The sequence below is a fragment of the Rhincodon typus genome, chromosome 25 (assembly GCF_021869965.1).
Source record: "Rhincodon typus isolate 14 chromosome 25, sRhiTyp1.1, whole genome shotgun sequence".
Classification (NCBI taxonomy): Eukaryota; Metazoa; Chordata; class Chondrichthyes; order Orectolobiformes; family Rhincodontidae; genus Rhincodon; species Rhincodon typus.
The window spans coordinates 14955569-14975218 of NC_063356.1; the positions used below are offsets into that span (position 1 = coordinate 14955569).

Below are 19650 nucleotides of genomic sequence, written 5' to 3' on the forward strand. Positions count from 1 at the left end.
GAGCGGGGCCCGGTGAGGCAGTGACGGTGAGAGTGAGCGGGGCCCGGTGAGAGTGAGCGGGGCCCGGTGAGGCAGTGACGGTGAGAGTGAGCGGGGCCCGGTGAGGCAGTGACGGTGAGAGTGAGCGGGGCCCGGTGAGGCAGTGACGGTGAGAGTGAGCGGGGCCCGGTGAGAGCGGGACCCGGTGAGAGTGAGCGGGGCCCGGTGTGGCAGTGACGGTGAGAGCGGGGCCCGGTGAGGCAGTGACGGCAGCCGAGCAATTGGAGTGGCGCCTGCACCATTGTGGAGATGGGTCTTGGGACTGTATGATCTAGACTTTTCTTGCTTACATTTTGGCTCTGTTAAATCTTTTAATTCTGGTTTTTGTAACCAAGTGAGTGCCAGTGAATGGCGACTGTGTGCACTTTTCGCTGCATTTATGTATTCCTGTACTTAGTACATGTTACAAATAAATAAATCTAAAGTGGCCATTCTGCCCATTATGCTTGCAGTGATCCTGCAAAGGACATCCTTTCCTATTCCTATAACCCCACATTTACCATGGTTAACCCACCTAGCCTGCACATCCCTAGACACTACAGACAATCTAACATAGCCAAACCACCTAACCTGTAGTAGAAAATCGGAGCATCCACAAGAAACCCACACAGACACAGAGAACATGCAAACTCCGCACAGACAATCACCCAAGATTGGAACTGAACCTGAGTCCTTGGTACTGAGAGTCAAAAGTGTTAACCACTGTGCCACCACAGTGTATCTTGTTGATGGTACATACAGTTGCAACTGTGTGATGTTGGTGGAGGAAGGGGATATGCATGTGGAAATGGTACCAATCGAGTAGGCTGCTTTGACTTGGAGGGTGTGAAACTTCTTCTGTGTTATTGGAACTGCACTTATCAGGGTAGTTGAAGCATATTTGACTTTATTTTGTAGATCGTGGGCAGACTACAGAGAATCAGAAAATAAATTATTTGCTGCAGCATTCCTAGCTTCTGACCTGCCCTCATAGCCACAGCATTCCTGTGGCTAGTCAGTTCAGTTCCTGGTCATTAATAATCCCGGGATACTGAATATTTGGAACTCTTTGCCACAAGGGCTGTGGAAATTCAATCACTGAGCGATTTCAAGACTAAGATTAATAGATTTCTGAAGATTAATGTCATCAAAGGATATGGAGTGAGCTCCATAAGTGGCTATGATTTAAAATCAATTAATGAATCAATCATTTTCAATTAAGATCATCTTTGGATAACTTTACATGTGATAATCTAATAACATTTTCATGTAATTACCTCATTGTACATCTTGAATCCTTTTATGCCACTGTATGGACCAGCATCACCAACTCCAGATACTGGAGCACCGAGACCATTATTGGAGGTTTTAAGAATGTAGGTATTCCCAAAGGCTGGAAATCCAGGAAGTAGTTTCTCTGCTGGTGTACCATGGTTTAACCAGTATTGTAAAGTAAAATTCTGTAAGATAATTTAGTGTGATGTCTTTATGGCGGTTTTACCAGCCAAAAAATGTTCTCATAATATATTAATAAAATAATAGTGATAATGAAAATAATAAAATTTAGATATCACTTTCTGCACACATACAACATCAAGTTTAAATTGACCAGAATACAGAGGGCTATTGTGGGCAGTGAATTTATTCCGTGGCCCACTATAAAAAAAAGACATCACGGAGATAAGGTCCAGATACCTGTTGAAGAAAAAAAATCCATGAAACATTACAGTTTGAACTTCTTTTTGATGGTTAACCATCATTCATTGTCCAGTATTACTGGTTTTATAATATCAATTTTTGAACACTAATTCCCAGGCAAAACTCCAGGTTTATATCACTTCTTTGGCTATTGGAACCAAGGCTGGTTTCGGGACTGGATTTTACACTTCAGCAGTGGGTGGGTATCTGAACTGGAAATGTGTGAATTGTGACTCCTAACCACTCATCTTTGAAAGGCACCCAATAATTTATCCGATGGCCAATTATTGTCCGTTCAAGGGATGCCAGCCACTAGCAGAAATGGGCAAAGCATCCAATCAGGGCAACAGAGCAGGATATCCAGGGACATAAGATCCAGGTGTGAACCAAGGAGTAAGTCATAGCGACCCACTTAGAGGCACCGCTGACATGGAACTGTGACACCATCACATGGAAGCACTATTTGGAGTCTGAAGCCTTTTCTCAAGAAAACGATTTAATCCATTGACTATTGTAGTGGAGGTGATTTTGGTTTCAAATTTGAATGGCAATTATTGAATCATTCTCCCAAATTGTCTCCAGAATTGAATTAAATAGCAACTGTTTTCATCTGGATTAATTTGCTAGTAGCCATACTTCACACCTTGGTAGTTCGCCTTGGCATTTTGTGGCAAACTTTCTTCAATGTGTGACATGAAGTAGTGAGACCTCTTCAAAGCTTTATTGAGATCCTTTGGACCTATACATATCTCTATGGTTCCAATTTTTTCACTTTTTCACTGCCTGTTTGAAACATGATTGGGAGTACGTGCAAAGCCACCATATTCAAAATTAACAATGTTCAAATCTTCAGCATGTCATCATAATGTCAATAAAACTCCTTCAAATGATTTGTTTATGAGGTTGAAAATGATCCATAATGAGGGCTTTTCCAAATCTTGTAAGAACTAATCTTTCCACAATTTGTACTCACTTTGAAATCTCAGGTATTTCGTAAGCAGCAGCAACGTCATATATATTACCGCTCATCTGAGCCATAAGCAGGAATCTGTCCTTTGTAGAACATTTTTCTTCTTCTGTAAAGGCCTCGTACAATTCCTATCAGAATGAACAGTTGTCAATGATGAGAAATCATTCTTCTGAACATAAATCCTGTGATTACAACTTTTGGTGGTCTACATTTATGGGCATTTTATGGCACTTAAAAAAAACCTAACCGTGGGAGAGCAGACGATTTGTTGTGCATGAATACAGTATGATCCTAGCTGTACTAAATATGCCAGCAACATTTTCAGTGTCATTTGGTAATTGGAGATACATTACTTGTCATTGATAAATGGTTTTTACAAAATGTTCAGTTAACGATGGTAGCCTTAGATATTTCACCTTGAGCAAGAGTGTATAGTCTTGTTTTTCTTTCGCTGGATTGTCTCGAAAAGCAGGGTACATCCATTCCAGGTCTAAACCATCAAACCTATATTTCCACAGAAAGATGATTACAGAATCAATGAATTTTGACCGAGTTTCTTTGGTGGCTGCCATAGTGGCAAATCTGATGATGGGACAAGATTGTAAACAGAGAATTCATTAAACCTCTTTATTCCCTTTTTGAAACCAGGATTCTTTTCTGGCCAGTGCTATTTCTTTGAACACTCAGCATGCTCATTCTAAACTTTATTTGATAATGTTTTAGTGCTGCATTTAAAAGACAAATTGGAAGGGAGAATCATAAGTGTGTTGAATCTTTGCACAGGCAGGTCTCCTTTGCTCTGATATTTCGCTCATTCTTCCACATTCTTTCTGAATAATTTTCTACTTAAATTTACAAAGTTGTACATAGTTGGAGCTGTGCAGTGAGAAACCTGTACTTATGTTATATTTGAGAGTGCTGAGTTTTGAATTAAATTCCTGGCACAGACTGAGACCCAAATGTATGCATTTTATTTTGTATGCATACAAAGCGTCCCTGCTGCAGTTTTTCAATGCTAGTCAGTAGTGCAGCCTGCAATGCAAGTCTGTGCTTCCTAAACAGCCTATGTGTGCATCAGACAGGTGACACAATGGTTGTGAGGAGATGATGAATGCTGGATGCCAATGTCTGTGCACAAAGGGCCCATGTAGCTTGTGTTATGGATCATGCCATGTGATGTAGTTTGGTCCCATACAGCATGGAGGTCCTTCGGAGCAAGCAGCAAGCTGTATCTGTCAGGTTTCCATGTCAGGTTTTCTCAACACTTAACTTGTTCAGTGTGTTTGGTAAGAGAGAAAACTGAATATAAGCAAGGGAGGTTAGGCCACCAACAAGCAAGAATCTCACGATGCTACAGATGTTGAGATGTGTCTCATCAAACTTCTTTTCCAATTCTGTCACATATCACACTATTGCCTCCACATTGAGATGCCTATAAGGTTCCATTATGAGTTTTTGCTTCCAGTTATTTGCAAGATTTTCTCTTTTAAATGGTTTCGATAAAATGTTATGGTCAGTTTTTAAGGTTTTGGAGTAGATTTGTAGCTCAGGTTGTGGGTGTTGAGGTTGGTTAGCTCACCGAGCTGGTTTGTTGTTCCGCAGATGATTCATTACCGTGTTGGATAACATCATCAGTGCAGCCTCCGATGAAGCATCAGTGTTTTTAAACTCTGGAGTCCGTTGAGCTGGATTGCCTCACTTCCGGTTTTCCTTCATAGTGGAGTGTATATGGGGTCGAGTTCTATGTGTTTATTAATGGCTTTCTTCATGGAGTGCCAGACTTCTAGGAATTCCCGCGCCTGTCTCTGCTTAGCTTGTCCCAGCATTGTGATGTTGTCCCAGTCGAATTGGTGGTTCTCCTTATCCATGTGGATTGAGGTGAGTGAGTATTGGTCGTGTCTTTTTGTAGCCAGTTGGTGTTCGTGTCCCCTTGTTGTTAGTTTCCTTCCTGTTTGTCCAATGTATTGTTTCTCACAGTCTCTGCAGGGGATTTTATAGATGACATTGTTCCTGTCCATGGCAGGGAGTGGGTCTTTAGTTCGGGTGAGCAGTTGCCTTAGGGTTGATGTGGGCTTGTGTGCCACTCTGATGCCCAGCGGTCGTAGGAGTCTTGTGGTTAGTTCCGACGTGCTCCTGATGTAGGGTAGTGTGATGAGTGGGGGCGTGTAGTATCTTCCTGATGTTGATCAGTTTTTGTTTTATAATAAAGAAGGCATATGTCAAGTTTGATTTGGGAATAAAATAATGTAATTTATGTAGTAAAAGCCATCTAATTTTACCACATAGTTTAAAGTCTGTCAAAAGACACAGCTCTAAAGTTAAGTGAAAGTAAAGCATTATTTGAAAACAATAATCAGGAAGTGACAAAGTGGGTCCATATTGAAATTGAAACTGCATATTAAATTCCTGCATACTTAGGAACTGAATTGTCAAAAACAACATCATAATGCTAACCCAATCAGTGAATATTTTACAAAGCACCATCTTAGAATTTTTAACAATATTAGTACATAAATGCTGAATGGACTTGTATGCTAATACTGTATGTGTTTTAATAGATGCCTCTCCAAAGAGGATAGCATGAGAACTTTTATTTTGGACACAGATTTGCACTTCTAAATTCACCAGAAATTTCTACTAATTAAATGGATGAAACTTTCTGTACTGTTGGAGACATAGGAACAAAATCATTTTGTAACAAGATTCTTATGTGCCCTAATTTAACAAGGCAAATTAACTTTGGTCTGGCATAAACCTTAATGCTTGTTCATAACATAAATAAGAACCTGAGGACATTATCAGCTGTAGGAACAGGAACCTCAAATATCGCAGGCATGATTTGAAATACTTAGCACATTACTTCTCGTCAGGTATGTAACTACATTTCGTAGCCCCAGCATGAGCAATTAAAAATCTTAATTTGGATATTATAATTCACCATTATTCAAAATTATAGATGGTCTGACACAACGGTACCCACCAAGTGATGTTTTTAGCTCATGTTTATAAAAAGTCACATCATTTGTATGATTTATAGCCTTCAGGTCAGTGCACGGAAGACAATACCTATGCTATTTTGAATAGTAAAATACGTCAAGAACAAGCTAAACAATATATATTTTGGGTTTTCAGTCATTCAGCAGCTTTAAATTGCACTGTAACTGCACTGAAAGAGAATTGATGTAATTTTGTTTTTTTTTTGACAATGTGTATGTTGGCTACATGCTTGTTAAAATGTCAGACTGTCCCTGCCTTCATAGTATTTACACCAAGATGCAAAGTCTATTGGTTCATGGTTAAATATCTCAAATGAGAATATCATGGGATGTTGCTGACACTGAGGAAATAAAAATGATCAATGTTCATGGCAAAGTGACCTTGTTTGTTGTGGAGCAGAGTCTGTCTGAAATCTGTTTATTTATTTTTCTCCACACAGCCAAAGGAACTAAGACTTACTAACTCAATGTGTGTAGCAGGTTTAATAATCACCAAGATTGACTGACAATCACTTTACAATTTCCAGCAACAAAAGGACAAGTTAAAAATTCAATACAGAAAAATATGCCTGCCACAACTATATTCTTGCATATAGGATAATTCAAACAGATAATTATATAGTGAGGAGCTCCATACCCATGTAAGTAATATTGTGATGGAGGTACCACTGAAGAGTTTTCACAAAGGTTAAAATTACACAATTATACTTAAGCAGATCATCAGAAAATGTTGGTTTGCACCTGTCATTCACAGGATGAAGATGTCACTGGCTGGGCCAGTATTTATTATTCATCCCTAATTGCCCAGAGGTCAGTTAAGATTCAACCACATTGCTGTGGGTCTGGAGTCACATGCAGGCCAGACTAGGTAAGGATGGCACTTTCCTTCCCTAAAGGACATTCGTGAGCCAGATGGGTGTTTTTTCGACAATTGGCAATGGTGCATGGTCATCATTAGACTTTTAATTCCAGATATTTATTGAATTCAAATTCCACCATCGGCGGTGGTGGGATTCAAACCTGGGGCCCCAGAATATTACCTGGGTCTCTGGATTAATAGTCCAGCAATAATGCCATTAAGCCATTTTGTGTGGAATGCTTGTTTTAAACTCAAACATTGTGGTACGATTCCCATTCAGTGAATTGAGTTAAAATTACCTCTGTGTCAGTGATAGAGATCTGTGAGCTTCTTGCAATTGTTGGAAAGAATTGAAAAGAGTAGTTTAAGGAATGGTTTATTCACAGCCTCAAATCATCTCCACCATAAATGTCATCTACTGTCATCTCAGCAGTATTACTTGCTTCCATCCTTGTCTCAGCCCATCCACTGCTGCAACCTTCATCTTTTTTTCTATTCATTTGTGGGATGTGGGCTTTGCTGGCTGGCCAGCATTTCTTGCCCATCCCTAGTTGCCCTTGAGAAGGTGGTGGTGAACTGCAGTCCTCCTGCAGTGGGTTGACCCACAATGCTGTTAGGGAGGGAATTCCAGGATTTTGACCTAGCGACAGTGAAGGAACAGTCGTATATTTCCAAGTCAGGAAGGTGATTGATTTGGAGGGGAGCTTGGAGGTGGTAGTGTTCCCATATGTCTGATGCCCTTGTCCTTCTAGATGGAAGTGGTCATGGTCTATATATTTATAAACCCAAACTCACTTTCCATAACCGATCTTTCACTCTCCGTGAACACAACTGCACCCAAAAGTCTTTGCCACTATCTTAATTCACCCAAGCTGAGGGAAGATTTAATTGACATCTACAAAGTTATGAGTGGCCTAGATAATGTGGAATGAGAGACCTATTTCTATTGGCAAAAAATGTCAACAACCAGGAAACACTAATTATTAAAAGGGTTAGAGGGACGTTCAGGAGTAATTTCACCAGGAGTGTGTTGGGAGTCTGGAACTTACTGCTTAAAAGAGAGTATAGAGATAAAACCTTCACTACATTATAAAAAATACATTTGGATATGCACCTAAGATAACATAATCTACAAGGACATGGTCAAGAGCTGGCCAGTGAGATTAAGCTGGATAATTATTTCTCAGCCAGCACAAGTACAATGGGCTGATTCACGCACAGAAAGTGGCCAATCTTTCAGTTTTTCCACAGTTCTATGAGGATTCCACCTGTGGCTCCATCAAGTTCCTGGCAGGAAGTAAGGAAATTCAGGGCTGTGGCAAGCTTATTAGCTACTGTCAACTTGTGGCTACCTGCTTTGTTTGGGAAGAGGTCTAGCTCCAGAAGGTTGCTGCCCCCTGACAAAACCTACTGCAAAGACGTGAACCTTCAGAGAAACCAACACACTGTCATGCATGGGAGGATCATCTGTAGCCTGCATACTATATGTGAGAGGATTACCTCCTTCAAGCCAGAGCTTGCTGGCCATTCCCTTTATCCTGTTCAGCATGACATGGCTGCAGAGAAGGAAACTCTTGGTGGTGGAGAGGTTGGGATTTCCATTGTTCCTTTTCTGAGGGCCAGGTTAACACATTGCTGCACGGGAGAAATCCATGAAGGCTGACAGCAAGGAAGTTGAGATGCAATTGAACATGCGGCAAAATATTTGTAACTTCAGAAAGTTGCGATTAATTCTTAAACTAGTAATCTCAGTCTGATTGAAATCATCGTGAAAGTAGATGCCTACCACTGATTATGACCAATTACTGATTGCTGTGGACTGTCTTCTAGTTCACTAATGCCCTTTAGGGAAGGAAATTTACTGTCCTTACCTGCTCTGGATTAAAGTGACACCAGGCCGATAACTGTTCACTCAACATTGAAATGGCTTAGTGTCTCAATTCCAGCATCAACCAAGGGTGGAAATATATTGAGGCTCCTCCAGCGATACCCAAATGCCATGAAAGAATAAAGAAAAGACATTATGGGGTGGCACAGTGGTTCAGTGGTTAGCACTGCTACCTCACAGCTCCAGGGACCTGGGTTTGATTCCACCTTCAGGTGACTCTCTGTGAGGAGTTTTCACATTCTCCCCATATCTGGGTGGGTTTCCTCCGGGTGCTCCGGTTTTCCCCACAGTCCAAAGATGTGCACGTTAGATGATTGGCTGTGCTACATTGCCCATAGTGTTCAGGGATGTGTAAGTTAGGTGGGTTAGCCATAGGAAATGCAGGGTTACATGGAAAGGGTAGGGGGATGGGCCTGGGTGGGATACTCTGGTTGGGCTGAATGGCCTGTTTCCACACTGTAGGGATTCTATGATTCTACGAAGTAGCCTGAGGAGTTCCCCAGAGCAAACACCAGAGGAAAGGAGAGTGAAGTGTCATGACTGGGTCAAAAGGGGTGGGGGTGGTATACAGTACGCAAGTGACTACAATGGTCTGAAAGAGTAAAAGGGAAATTGTAGTAATGGGTTCAGTTCTGAACAGGCTGCCAAAGCACACAGATGTGAAGAATTGGGGTTATATAGGGAAGGGTATTAACTGCTGATCCAGCCGGTGACACCCATATCCAATAAATGGTTAATAACAAAAACACATGACAATGAATAAGCTAATTATTCCATGACTGAAAACAAAGGACAGAGCATTATGATACACACACTCTACAGCTGGAGTAAGAAGCCATGTAGTGGAAGGAAGACAATTTGTAGACTGTGTGAAATCAGCATTTAGCATCCATAAAACAATGTTCAGGTTTGGACTCAGCTGTGGAAAGGCAGTGAATACAAAGGTTTATCAAGGGATAAAGTATGAGGAATGGCACAGGCGGAGAATGCCCAGTGATCTCAGAGAGTGGGCGAGGGTCAGAGTTAATCAGAAGCCAGACATTGTTTCTTTTACCCAGGAGGTGTGCAGTGGTCTCAGATGCTAGAAATGTGCATTCCAAATCCAGTGACCAGCAGCGTTATGAGCAGTGAAGACTAGCCAAGGCAAGGTAAATTTGAAATGAGGGCATGCCAATGAGAGAGCTGGCCTTGTGGTAGAAGTTTGCTCTCTTATTGACTAAGTTTTATGTTATCCTGTACCTTTGAACCTTAAATACTTTCTACTTTCCTCTCATATTTGCTTTGCTGACAATCATTATTTGGTCGATAATTTATTGAAATTTCTGCTGCAATGCTTTCTTCCTTCAGATAAAATGTTGATAAGATGTTGATGTTTTCAGTGCTGTACGATATGTGCATACAGTTTCTACATTGATCCGTTAGAGCAGACACCTGTATAAAAGCTTCTCAACAGCATTGTTCTGTGAACAAGATCAAGATGGCCAAAATTCTTCTGTGGGCTGGTAAGGGCAATACTTAGCTACTACGCCTAACTATTTCTCAACTGTAATTTATAAATAGAACTATATTTCATGACAAAGTAAATTAATATTAAATTATGACTTTTACACAATTTAATATCCAAAGGCAAACTAAAGTGTTTAAATTTATTTAGAATTTATATACTTCAATAAATGCTGCAATGTCAATTTTGTTTTCCTTTTTATTTTAGTGGGATTTGTGCTGCTGTTAGAAGTGTACAGCGGTAAGCAGCAACAGATTTTAACCTTTCATTGCCATTAAATATTAAATTGACAGCTGTATTTTATGTTCCCACAGTTAGCTTAATTTTTAAAAATCATAATCTGTAAATTTCTGAGCATTGTCATCAATACGTTTTCAAGCTTAAATTCAAAGTTCATGAATAGTGCAGGCAATTTGTTTTCCCTTACTATGTTATTCTGCTCAGAAACTGTTAGTTCTGTTGTCTCTGGGAAGTTTCTGCATGAAGGAGCACTCAATTTCTAAATGTAATTACACTTGCTATATACTGACATTTGTAGTGATATTTGTGTCACAAAAGATTATTTAAAAAGTAATTTCAATACACTCTGACAAAACTCAATCGGTTGGGCTGTAAATTCTTTCAAAATTTTTCTTGAGTTCTGAGGAAACTCTGCATGTATGGAAAGGCAAGGTTATCAACACACATTACAATGCTGGAAATAAATCTATCATAATATAGCCTCATTAATATCATGAAAAATACATAGCTTAAATATTATTTCATTTTTCAAGTTTGGAAAAGAAAGTAACAATAATACAAAATTTCAGATTCATGGAATATGTGTACTTGTGTTCTCATAAATGGTTCTTACTATTCAAGCATGTAAGTTTTGCTTATGTCACTATTCCAACTATCCCATAATGATTTGAAGATTACTGATATCACCAGTAAATAATACACTAAAATGTATCATTTTGGGATGATTTGTTAATCTAACACCAATTGTTTGTCATGGTATTTTCTGTTTAAAATCAGAGACACCCAAAGATGAATGTTCAGGTCAAACAGAAACTCCTTATCTATACAGTTTTAAAACAGGGCTGTTAATTGCATGCCACTGTGTAGTATTTTCCCCCATCACTGAAGCCAAGAAGGAATCTAAATTGTTAGTTGTGGCTCAGTTGGTAGTGCTCAAGTCCTCAAGGTTAAGGGTTCAAGTATCACTCCATGCTGATACAACCATGCAGCACCAAGGGAGTGCTAAATTATCAGTGGTGACAGCTTTTGGATGAGACATTCATCTGAGGCCCACTCTTCCCTTTCAGTGGATGTTGTTGGTTTTATGATCCTGGAGCAACCTTGCAATTATGTCACAGAGATGCACCTCATTGGGTATAAAGAGTACAATGTGAGTGGAATCAGATAACAAGATAGAAACTGATGCAGAGAACCATGTGGAGTGATCAATTAGCATTAGGCAATTGGAGCTAATGGGACTGTATTTCAACAGTAAGATTAGAGCTTGGTACATCTCTGATTACTGTTTATTGTAGTTTTTAGTCTTAACGTACAATAAACAGTGCTATAAAAATGCCCGAAGCTGAAGCCGATTCTTGACCTTGCCATCTCTTCAATAGGTCTGTCCTGAACCCAGACTCATGTGGGAATAAAACCACACCAGATAAGAGACATAAAAGATCCCATGACACTAGTTTGAAGCAGTCCAAGAGGATATTCACAGTCTCCAGGCCAATACTTATCCTCTAATTACTATCACAAAAAAATCTGATCATTACACCTTCTCCCATGTCCTTACCCCAACTCATCACATGGGCTGCCACTACAAACAATATTTTCAGCCACTAATGGTCCCATTAGCAGCTATTGATTCTCTAACGGCTGACCATTACCCATTCCTTTGTCTGCCCAACTATTTTATTCTATCTCTGGGCTCCATTTCAAACTATCGCTTACTCCTCATCCCTCATCACCCCCACCCCATTTTCAGCAATACATACCAACATTTCCTCACTAAAATCAGTTCTGAAGAAAGATCACTGAACATTTCGTGTCCACAGATGCTGGAAGACCTGTTGATTTTTTCCAGCAATTTCTATTTTTATTTCTGATCATCTTATATTGTGTTTTGCTGTGAAAATTAATGCCAGGTTTCTGACATCACAACAGTGACTACACTTTAAAAGTATTTCATTGGCTGCAAGGTGCCTTGGAATGTTTTGTGCTCACTAAAGGTGCTATGTAAATTCAAGTCATTCTATATTGTTATAAAGTCGAGGTCGACCCACTCCCCCCCTCCCATAACTAAACCGAAACATCCAGAAAGGCTTGCATCGCCCTATAATCTATTAAAAGAAGTGCAAAAAGTGGTCTAACCTGCCTTTCACCACCCAATATGTTATAAAGGATTGGTTAAATGAAATAAATTCCAGAGACTCACTCTATAATCAACAAGTAACAATTTATTTATCTAGCTCTAACAGTGAACAAATTAACTGAACTGTTAACAAACCAAACAATTCCCTTCTAGCTATCAGCAATTCCTGAATAAAACACGCTTCTAATGGTATGCTGTTCCAATAAATACAAGTCCCACATATATAAACCAAAAAAAAATTAGAACTTAGTCTCTCGAAATTACTGCCAGGTTACGTCTTCCAGAATGTTCTGTGCCTTCTCTGCTGATCTTCAGTCAGGAATGCACTGACCTTTGAATTCTTGTGTCAGGAATATTAACTAGGAGTGCCAATGTACCATCAGTTAGATGACAGTTACTCTGAGAGCTTAGAGAATTCTGTGAGAGCCAGTGATTTTCTCTTTAGAGCTGATGGTTGTTAAGTCTATCAGATGGCAGTTGCTCTCACATTGCTTTTTAAATGCCCTCTTGTTTTATACCCTTGATGACATATCAATTTCTTACAGTAAGATTGGTCCTATGATGTCAAAACTATTAGATTTAATGTGCACCTGTAACCCACAAGCTGCCCACAGACATTTTTTTAAATCTCTAAGCACAGAAAAAAACATGTCATCTTTCAAAGAGGACACACACTGCATTCTCCCCTATCTTTTTACAAACATCAAATTCTAAAAAAAACCAGAAGAACTGCGGATGCTGTAAATCAGGAACAAAAACAAAGTTGCTGGAAAAGCTCAACAGGGCTGGCAGCATCTGTGAAGGAGAAAACAGAGTTAACGTTTTGGGTCCAGTTCTGAGGAAGGGTCACCGAACCCAAAACGTTAACTCTGTTTTCTCCTTCACAGATGCTTCCTGACCTGCTGAGCTTTTCCAGCAACTTTGTTTTTGATCAAATTCTAACATCCTGCCTTCCAATCCACAAATACTCTACCCAACATTGCAACAACATAAACATGACATTAAGCTATTTTTTGATCTTTAAAGGTGTCATTTTCACTTCAAGTGTTTATACTTCCAAGTCATCTTTTTGAAATATAAATTCTAATTATAGAAATAAGCAACTAATAACATTTTCTACCACAGTTCTAGGCCAGGACTACAAGTTGGTTTGTTACTACACAAACTGGGCCCATAAAAGAAGAGACTGTAAGTTCTTACCAGAAGACATTAACCCCAGGTTATGTACACATCTCATTTTTGCTTTTGCTGTTATTGGCAATAACCATCAAATCGTTGCTCAGGAAAAGGAAGATGAAGATCTTTACATCTCATTTAACAGTCTTAAAAAGCGGTGAGTTTATTTTGGTTCAAATATCTCTGAAGTGCTTTTTTAAACATAATTTTGCATTCCATCATAAAGGTTCTTCATAAAACATTATCAGAGTAATGAAATCATACTCTTCAAAATGGGAAATCAGTTTTGGAAAATCATACATGTGAATATCACCAGTTTAAAATTAAATTTGCTTAAGATTTACTGCACTATACAGAAATGAATCTAAAATAATTAGAAGAAATTACTCCATAGAAATTTTTTTATAGTATCCATCATGATAATCCAGCTATGCAGATTTCAACTCTCACAGAAATAAATTACAATGATGCCAAATACAATATATTTCCACAGTTCAAACACTACTCAATTAAACCATGGTCTTTATACAGGCTAAATTATACATTTTAATTTTAATCTCTCAGTTTTACTGTATTGGTGTGCTGCTAATTTAGGAAATATTGCAATTGTTGCTGTCAGTCAGATCTTTCTTTAAGCCTGATATATTTTTGTTTGAATAAATACAACACAAAATTCTAGATATACCCTGCAGATCTGGCAGCATTTGGGGACAGAGAAACAGAGGGCAGAATACTCACTTAGTATTTTGTTGAGTGAGCTCCATAGTGTCTGATCCACCATGGCTCATAGTCACCTTTCTCACACAATCTTCCTGCTTCCCCTCATTATGTAGTCAACAGGGCTTTTGGCAATCACATGGTGGGAGAGGCAGAAGAGCCCTTCACTGCTGGAATCTTCTTGCATCCTTGCCACCAGAACCACATTTAAAGCCCAGCCAAACCACTTCAGATGCTGCAGGCAAGGAATAATCCCGCACAGTCTGTTCTGCCATTCAATAGGATTGTGGCTGATCTGATCATCCAACACTTTCATGCTACATTGCAGGAGTAACATTCTGCCAGTAAGCTAAAAAGACAGCCCCCACCTCCCTATTCCCCCAAAGAGAAGGTTACATTCTGCGTAATTGCATACTTACAGTTCAGGGTACTAATATGACAGATGTGAAGTAGCTTGTATTCCAGAGCTGATTATGGAGTTTTTGTTTTTAAATTTTGTTCATGGGATGTGGGCAACACTGACTCAGTCAACATTTATTGCCCAAATGGCAGTCAACCAAATTGCTGTGGTTCTGGAGTCAGACTATGTAAGGTTGGCAGAGCTGGTAGGCTTTTATGACATTGAAAGTGAATACAAGTTGCTTTTAGACCATCTCTTTATTCCAGTTGTTTATTGAAGTCAAATTTCACCACCTGCCATGGTTGGATTTGAACCCATATCCCCAGAACATGAGCCTTGAGTTCAGACTGGCAACTTCAAAATCTCACCATTGAGCATATATTTCCATGCATTTGAATCTCATTAAAGCACCAACTCTCTTCATTTATGCACCATTTCTGATACTCTCCCCTTTCACGAATAAACTAGATGACACAAATTACAGACAATTAAATTAGAGCTAAAATTAAATTAAAATAAAATACCCAGCAGCTGCAGGTCTCTGGATATTTCTCCTAGCCACAACAACATCCATGCTTCATAATGCCTTGACACTTCACCTCCGTAAGTCAGCAGCAGCAAACCACCAGCTTCATATCATCACACCTGCTCCTGGACCAACCCAGACACTACTTCAGCCCTTTACTTCAAAGTAAACATAACTTTCTGACAAGTTACTTGGCTCACTGGGGCACATGCAGCTTTTGTATCGACAAAGGATGTTTCATACTTTTCTCAACTGTCACTGGTCTTCTACTTACTTGGAGATTGCCAGCTTCTGTGTTGTACACATTGCTTTCTTAGCACGCAGGCTCAGTTACAATGTGCCAGTCTCTGTGGTTGATGTTGCTTTGTTGTGTTGGGGGAGACAGCTTGTCATGATGAGGAACACTGAACAGTCAGGAGACTGGACATATCACAGTACAGCACCATGCCACATCAATGTTACAACTGCAGCATTTGGCGAACACACTTCATGTGTCTCGGGCAAACAGTCATATGTAAAAAGTCAGAGGTCAGCAGTCCTTAGTGAGCTGAAGGGGGACCATTGTCAGTCAGGGGTACTATCACAGCCAATCAACCAGCTTATCCTACTCCAGTCCAGTTCATGGCCACAGTCAGTCAGGTACTTGGTCCCACCAGAAATTGGGAATCCTTGTCCTTGTAGAGAGAGGATTAGAAAAGTCAGTCCTGCAGGTAATGTTCAAACAGTCCAGAGATTATGGGCAGTTCAACTATCTCTGGACATCAGATTTCATCTAAGAAAAATTAACAAACAGGGAAATTCACAGCTGACCTTGGAGAAGCCTGTGTGGGGGAGCTCACAGCAGGGGAGCAGCTAAGTGACTAGTTTTTAAGTGTAACCTTACTGGGTTTTTTTTTGGATATCTACAATAGTGAGTAGAGTGGGTTCATTTATGATTATATGTTTTTATTGAGATCTCTTGATTAAACTTTAAAAATAAATAAACATAGGTATTAAGTTAGCCTGCAACTGTGTATTTAGAGCAGTGAGACTATGCTATTTTCTGGGTCTGTAGATTGTTAAGCTGCAAAAATGGCCTTTAGTAGAGTGACATACTCTTCCTGGGAGGAATGTGGCTCAGACGCTAGCATGACTGCCTCACAGCACCAGAGACCCAGGTTCAATTCCAGCCTTGGGCAACTGTCTGTGTGGAGTTTGCACATTCTCCCCAAGTCTGCATGGGTTTCCTCTGGGTGCTCTGGTTTTTTCCCACAGTCTGAAGATGTGTAGGTTAGGTGGATTAGCCATGGTAATACAGGGATAAGGTTGGGGGGGTTGGTGAGTCTAGGTGGGATACTCTTCAGAGAGTTGGTGTGGACTTATCGGGCCAAATGGCCTGTTTCCTGATTCTATTTTGTTAGGGACAGTTTCCATGTTACTGATGATTATGTCTGCAGGAAGTGTGTTTGGTTGCAAATCCTATCAGATGACATAGATTGGTTGGAGCAGCAGTTAGAGGCAATGAGGAACTTACAGGGGGTTGGGGGTGTGATGGATGGCAGTTGCAGGAAGGGAGATAAAGTGAAGATACAGTCAAGTAGATGGTGACCTCCAGGAGAGGGAGAAAATGGAGGCAGGTAGTACAGGAGTACCCTGTGGCTATCCTATCTCAAACAAATACACTGTTTTAGAAAATGTAGGGGCTGATGGTCTCTTGAGAACATAGCACTGACAGCCAGGTTTCTGGTACGGAGACCGGCTCTAATGTAACGAGGGGTACACCAGGTTCCAAGCAAGATTTGCTCGAGTAGCTCGGGAGGATTTAAACCAGTAAGGCGGATGGGTGTTGGGGGGACCCAGGGAGGTAGTGAGGAAACTGATAAGTCTGAGACTGGCGCAGTTGGGAAAAGGAGTAAGTCAAACAGACAGGGCAGGCAGGAACAATGCAGAGAACGAGGTAGGACTGATAAATTAAACTGCATTTATTTGAATGCAAGAGACCTAATAGGTAAGGCAGATGAAATCAGGACACGGTTGGGAACATGGGACTGGGATATCATAGCGATTACCGAGACATGGCTCGGGGTGGACAGGACTGGCAGCTTAATGTTCCAGGCTATAGATGCTATAGGAAGGGGTGGCAAGAGAGGAGGGGGAGTGGAATTTTTGATTAGGGATAACATTACAGCTGTACTTAGGGAAGTACATCCAGAGAGGCTATTTGGGTGGAACTGAAAAATAAGAAAGGAGTGGTCACTGTATTGGGATTGTACTATAGACTCACCAATAGTCAACTGGAAATTGAGAAGCAAATTTGTAAGGAGGTCTCAATTATCTGTAAGAAAAATAGTGTGGTTATGTGAGGGGATTTTAACTTTCCAAACAGAGACTGGGACTGCCATAGTGTTAAGGGTTGGATGGTGAGAAATTTGTTAAGTGTGTGCAAGAAAATATTCTGATTCAGTATGGGGATGTACCTCCTACTAGAGAAGGTTCCAAACTTGGCCTACTCTTGGGAAATAAGGCAGGGCAGGTGACTGAGGTATCAGTGGGGAATACTTTGGGGACCAGTGACCATAATTCTGTTGTGATGGAAAAGTATAGACCAGTTCTAAAAGTTAACATTCTAAACTGGAGGAAGGCCAATTTTGACAGTATTAGGCAAAAACTTTCAAAAGTTCATTGGGGGTAGATGTTCGCAGGTAAACGGACAGCTGAAAAATGGGAAGCCTTCAAAAATGAGATAACGAGAGTCCAGAGACAGTATGTTCCTGTTAGGACGAAGGGCAAGGCCGGTAGTTGTATGACTGGATGATGACAGAAATTAAGGTTTTAGTCAAGAATAAGAAAAGAGCATAAGTCAGGTACAGACAGCAGAGATCAAGTGAATCCCTACAAAAGTATAAAGGCAGTAGGAGTATACTTAAGAGGGAAATCAGGAGGGCAAAAACGGGACATGAGATAGCTTTGGAAAATAGGATTAAAGAGAATCCAAAGGGATTCCAGAAATTTATTAAGGACAAAAGGGTAACTAGGGAGTAAATAGGGCCCCTTAAAGATCAGCAAGTCCGCCTATGTGTGGAACCACAGGAGATGAGGTAGGTACTAAATGAGTATTTTGCATCAGTGTTTATTGTGGAGAAGGAAATGGAAGATAATGAAAGTGGGGAAATAAATAGCAAAATCTTGAAAAATGTCCATATTACTGAGGTGGTGGTGTTGAACGTCTTAAAACACATAAAGGTGGATAAATCCCTGGGACCAGATCAGGTGTACCGTAGAACTCTGTGGGAAGCTACGAAAGTGATTGCTGGGCCCATTGCTGAGATATTTGTATTATCGATAGCCACAGTGGGGTGCCGGAAGACTGGAGGTTGACCAAAGTGGTGCTGCTATTTAAGAAAGGTGGTAAGGAAAAGCCAGGGGACTATAGACCTGTGAACCTGACTTCAGTGGTGGATAAGTTGTTGGAGGGAGTCCTGAGGGACAGGATTTACATGTATTTGGAAAGGCAAGGACAGATTGGGGATAGTCAATATGTCTTTGACCATGGGAAATCGTGTCTCACTAACTTGAGTTTTTTGAAGAAGTAACAAAGAGGATTGATGAGGGCGGAGCAGTGAACATGATCTATATGGACTTCAGTAAGGCTTTCAACAAGGGTCCTCATGGTAGACTGGTTTACAAGGTTAGATCACATGGAATACAGAGAGAACTACCTATTTGGATGCAGAACTGGCACCAAGAGAGAAGGCAAGGGGTGGTGGTGGAGAGTTGTTTTTCAGAATGGAGACCTGTAACCAGCGATGTGCCACAAGGATCAATGCTGGATCCACTGCTTTTTGTCATTTATATATGTGATTTGGATGTGAACATGGGAGGTATGGTTAGTAAGTTTGAAGATGACACCAAAAATGGAGGAAGTGGTGGAGGCTGATATAAAAACAATATTTAAAAGGCGACTGGATGGGTATATGAATAGTAAGGGTTTAGAGGGAAATTGGGCCAAATACTGGCAAAAAGGACCAGATTAATCTAGGATATCTGGTTGGCAGGAACGAATTGCACCAAAGGGTCTGTTTTCGTGCTGTACAACTCTATGACTCTAAGTCAATTGGGATACACGAATCCTGTGCCGTGGGTAGTCAGTGCTGTCCTTCCACATCACCTGGGTGCTAGGCCATCATCAGCCCTGAGGGTTTGGTCAGTTATGGTCAGCAGGTAGGCCATGGAGCTCTGGGTAAGCAAACAACTCAGGCTTGTGGGTGGACTTCATTGTACGGAGTCTTTGAGGGAATTGTGACAGTGATATGGGGCAACTAGAGATCACAGAGTCGGATGTCAGCCAATGGGAAAAGACTGTGATCTCTGGATTTGGGTGGCGGGGGAGGGGCATATACGTTATGGTTATTCAGGCCTCTACATGATAAGACCAATAACGGCATTTGAATTCCCAATCTCATGGGCCCTGAGGGTAAAGTGAGCAAATTAAATAGTCATATGAAGGCAAGCAGGGATGGTGGGTGTGAGCTGAAACGTCTT

General features: G+C 40.5%; 1 protein-coding gene across 9 annotated transcripts in view; it reads left to right on the plus strand.

Moving 5' to 3' along the window:
* Position 1: 1 nt before the first annotated feature.
* Positions 2 to 19650, plus strand: part of LOC109926784 (acidic mammalian chitinase-like) — a 37869-nt gene continuing 18220 nt past the window's right edge. For 4 of the 9 annotated variants that reach the window (XM_048612155.1, XM_048612158.1, XM_048612161.1 and 1 more), the window contains exons 1-4: positions 2 to 26; positions 9809 to 9931; positions 10141 to 10173; positions 13436 to 13643. In XM_048612155.1, coding sequence (XP_048468112.1) covers positions 9907 to 9931; positions 10141 to 10173; positions 13436 to 13643 — 266 coding nt within the window. In that variant the 5' untranslated portion in view covers positions 2 to 26; positions 9809 to 9906. Of the gene's footprint in view, positions 304 to 4513; positions 4565 to 9128; positions 9578 to 9808; positions 9932 to 10140; positions 10174 to 13435; positions 13644 to 19650 lie in introns of those variants that run through there. The other 5 variants (XM_048612157.1, XM_048612156.1, XM_048612154.1 and 2 more) reach the window with 5 other exon arrangements.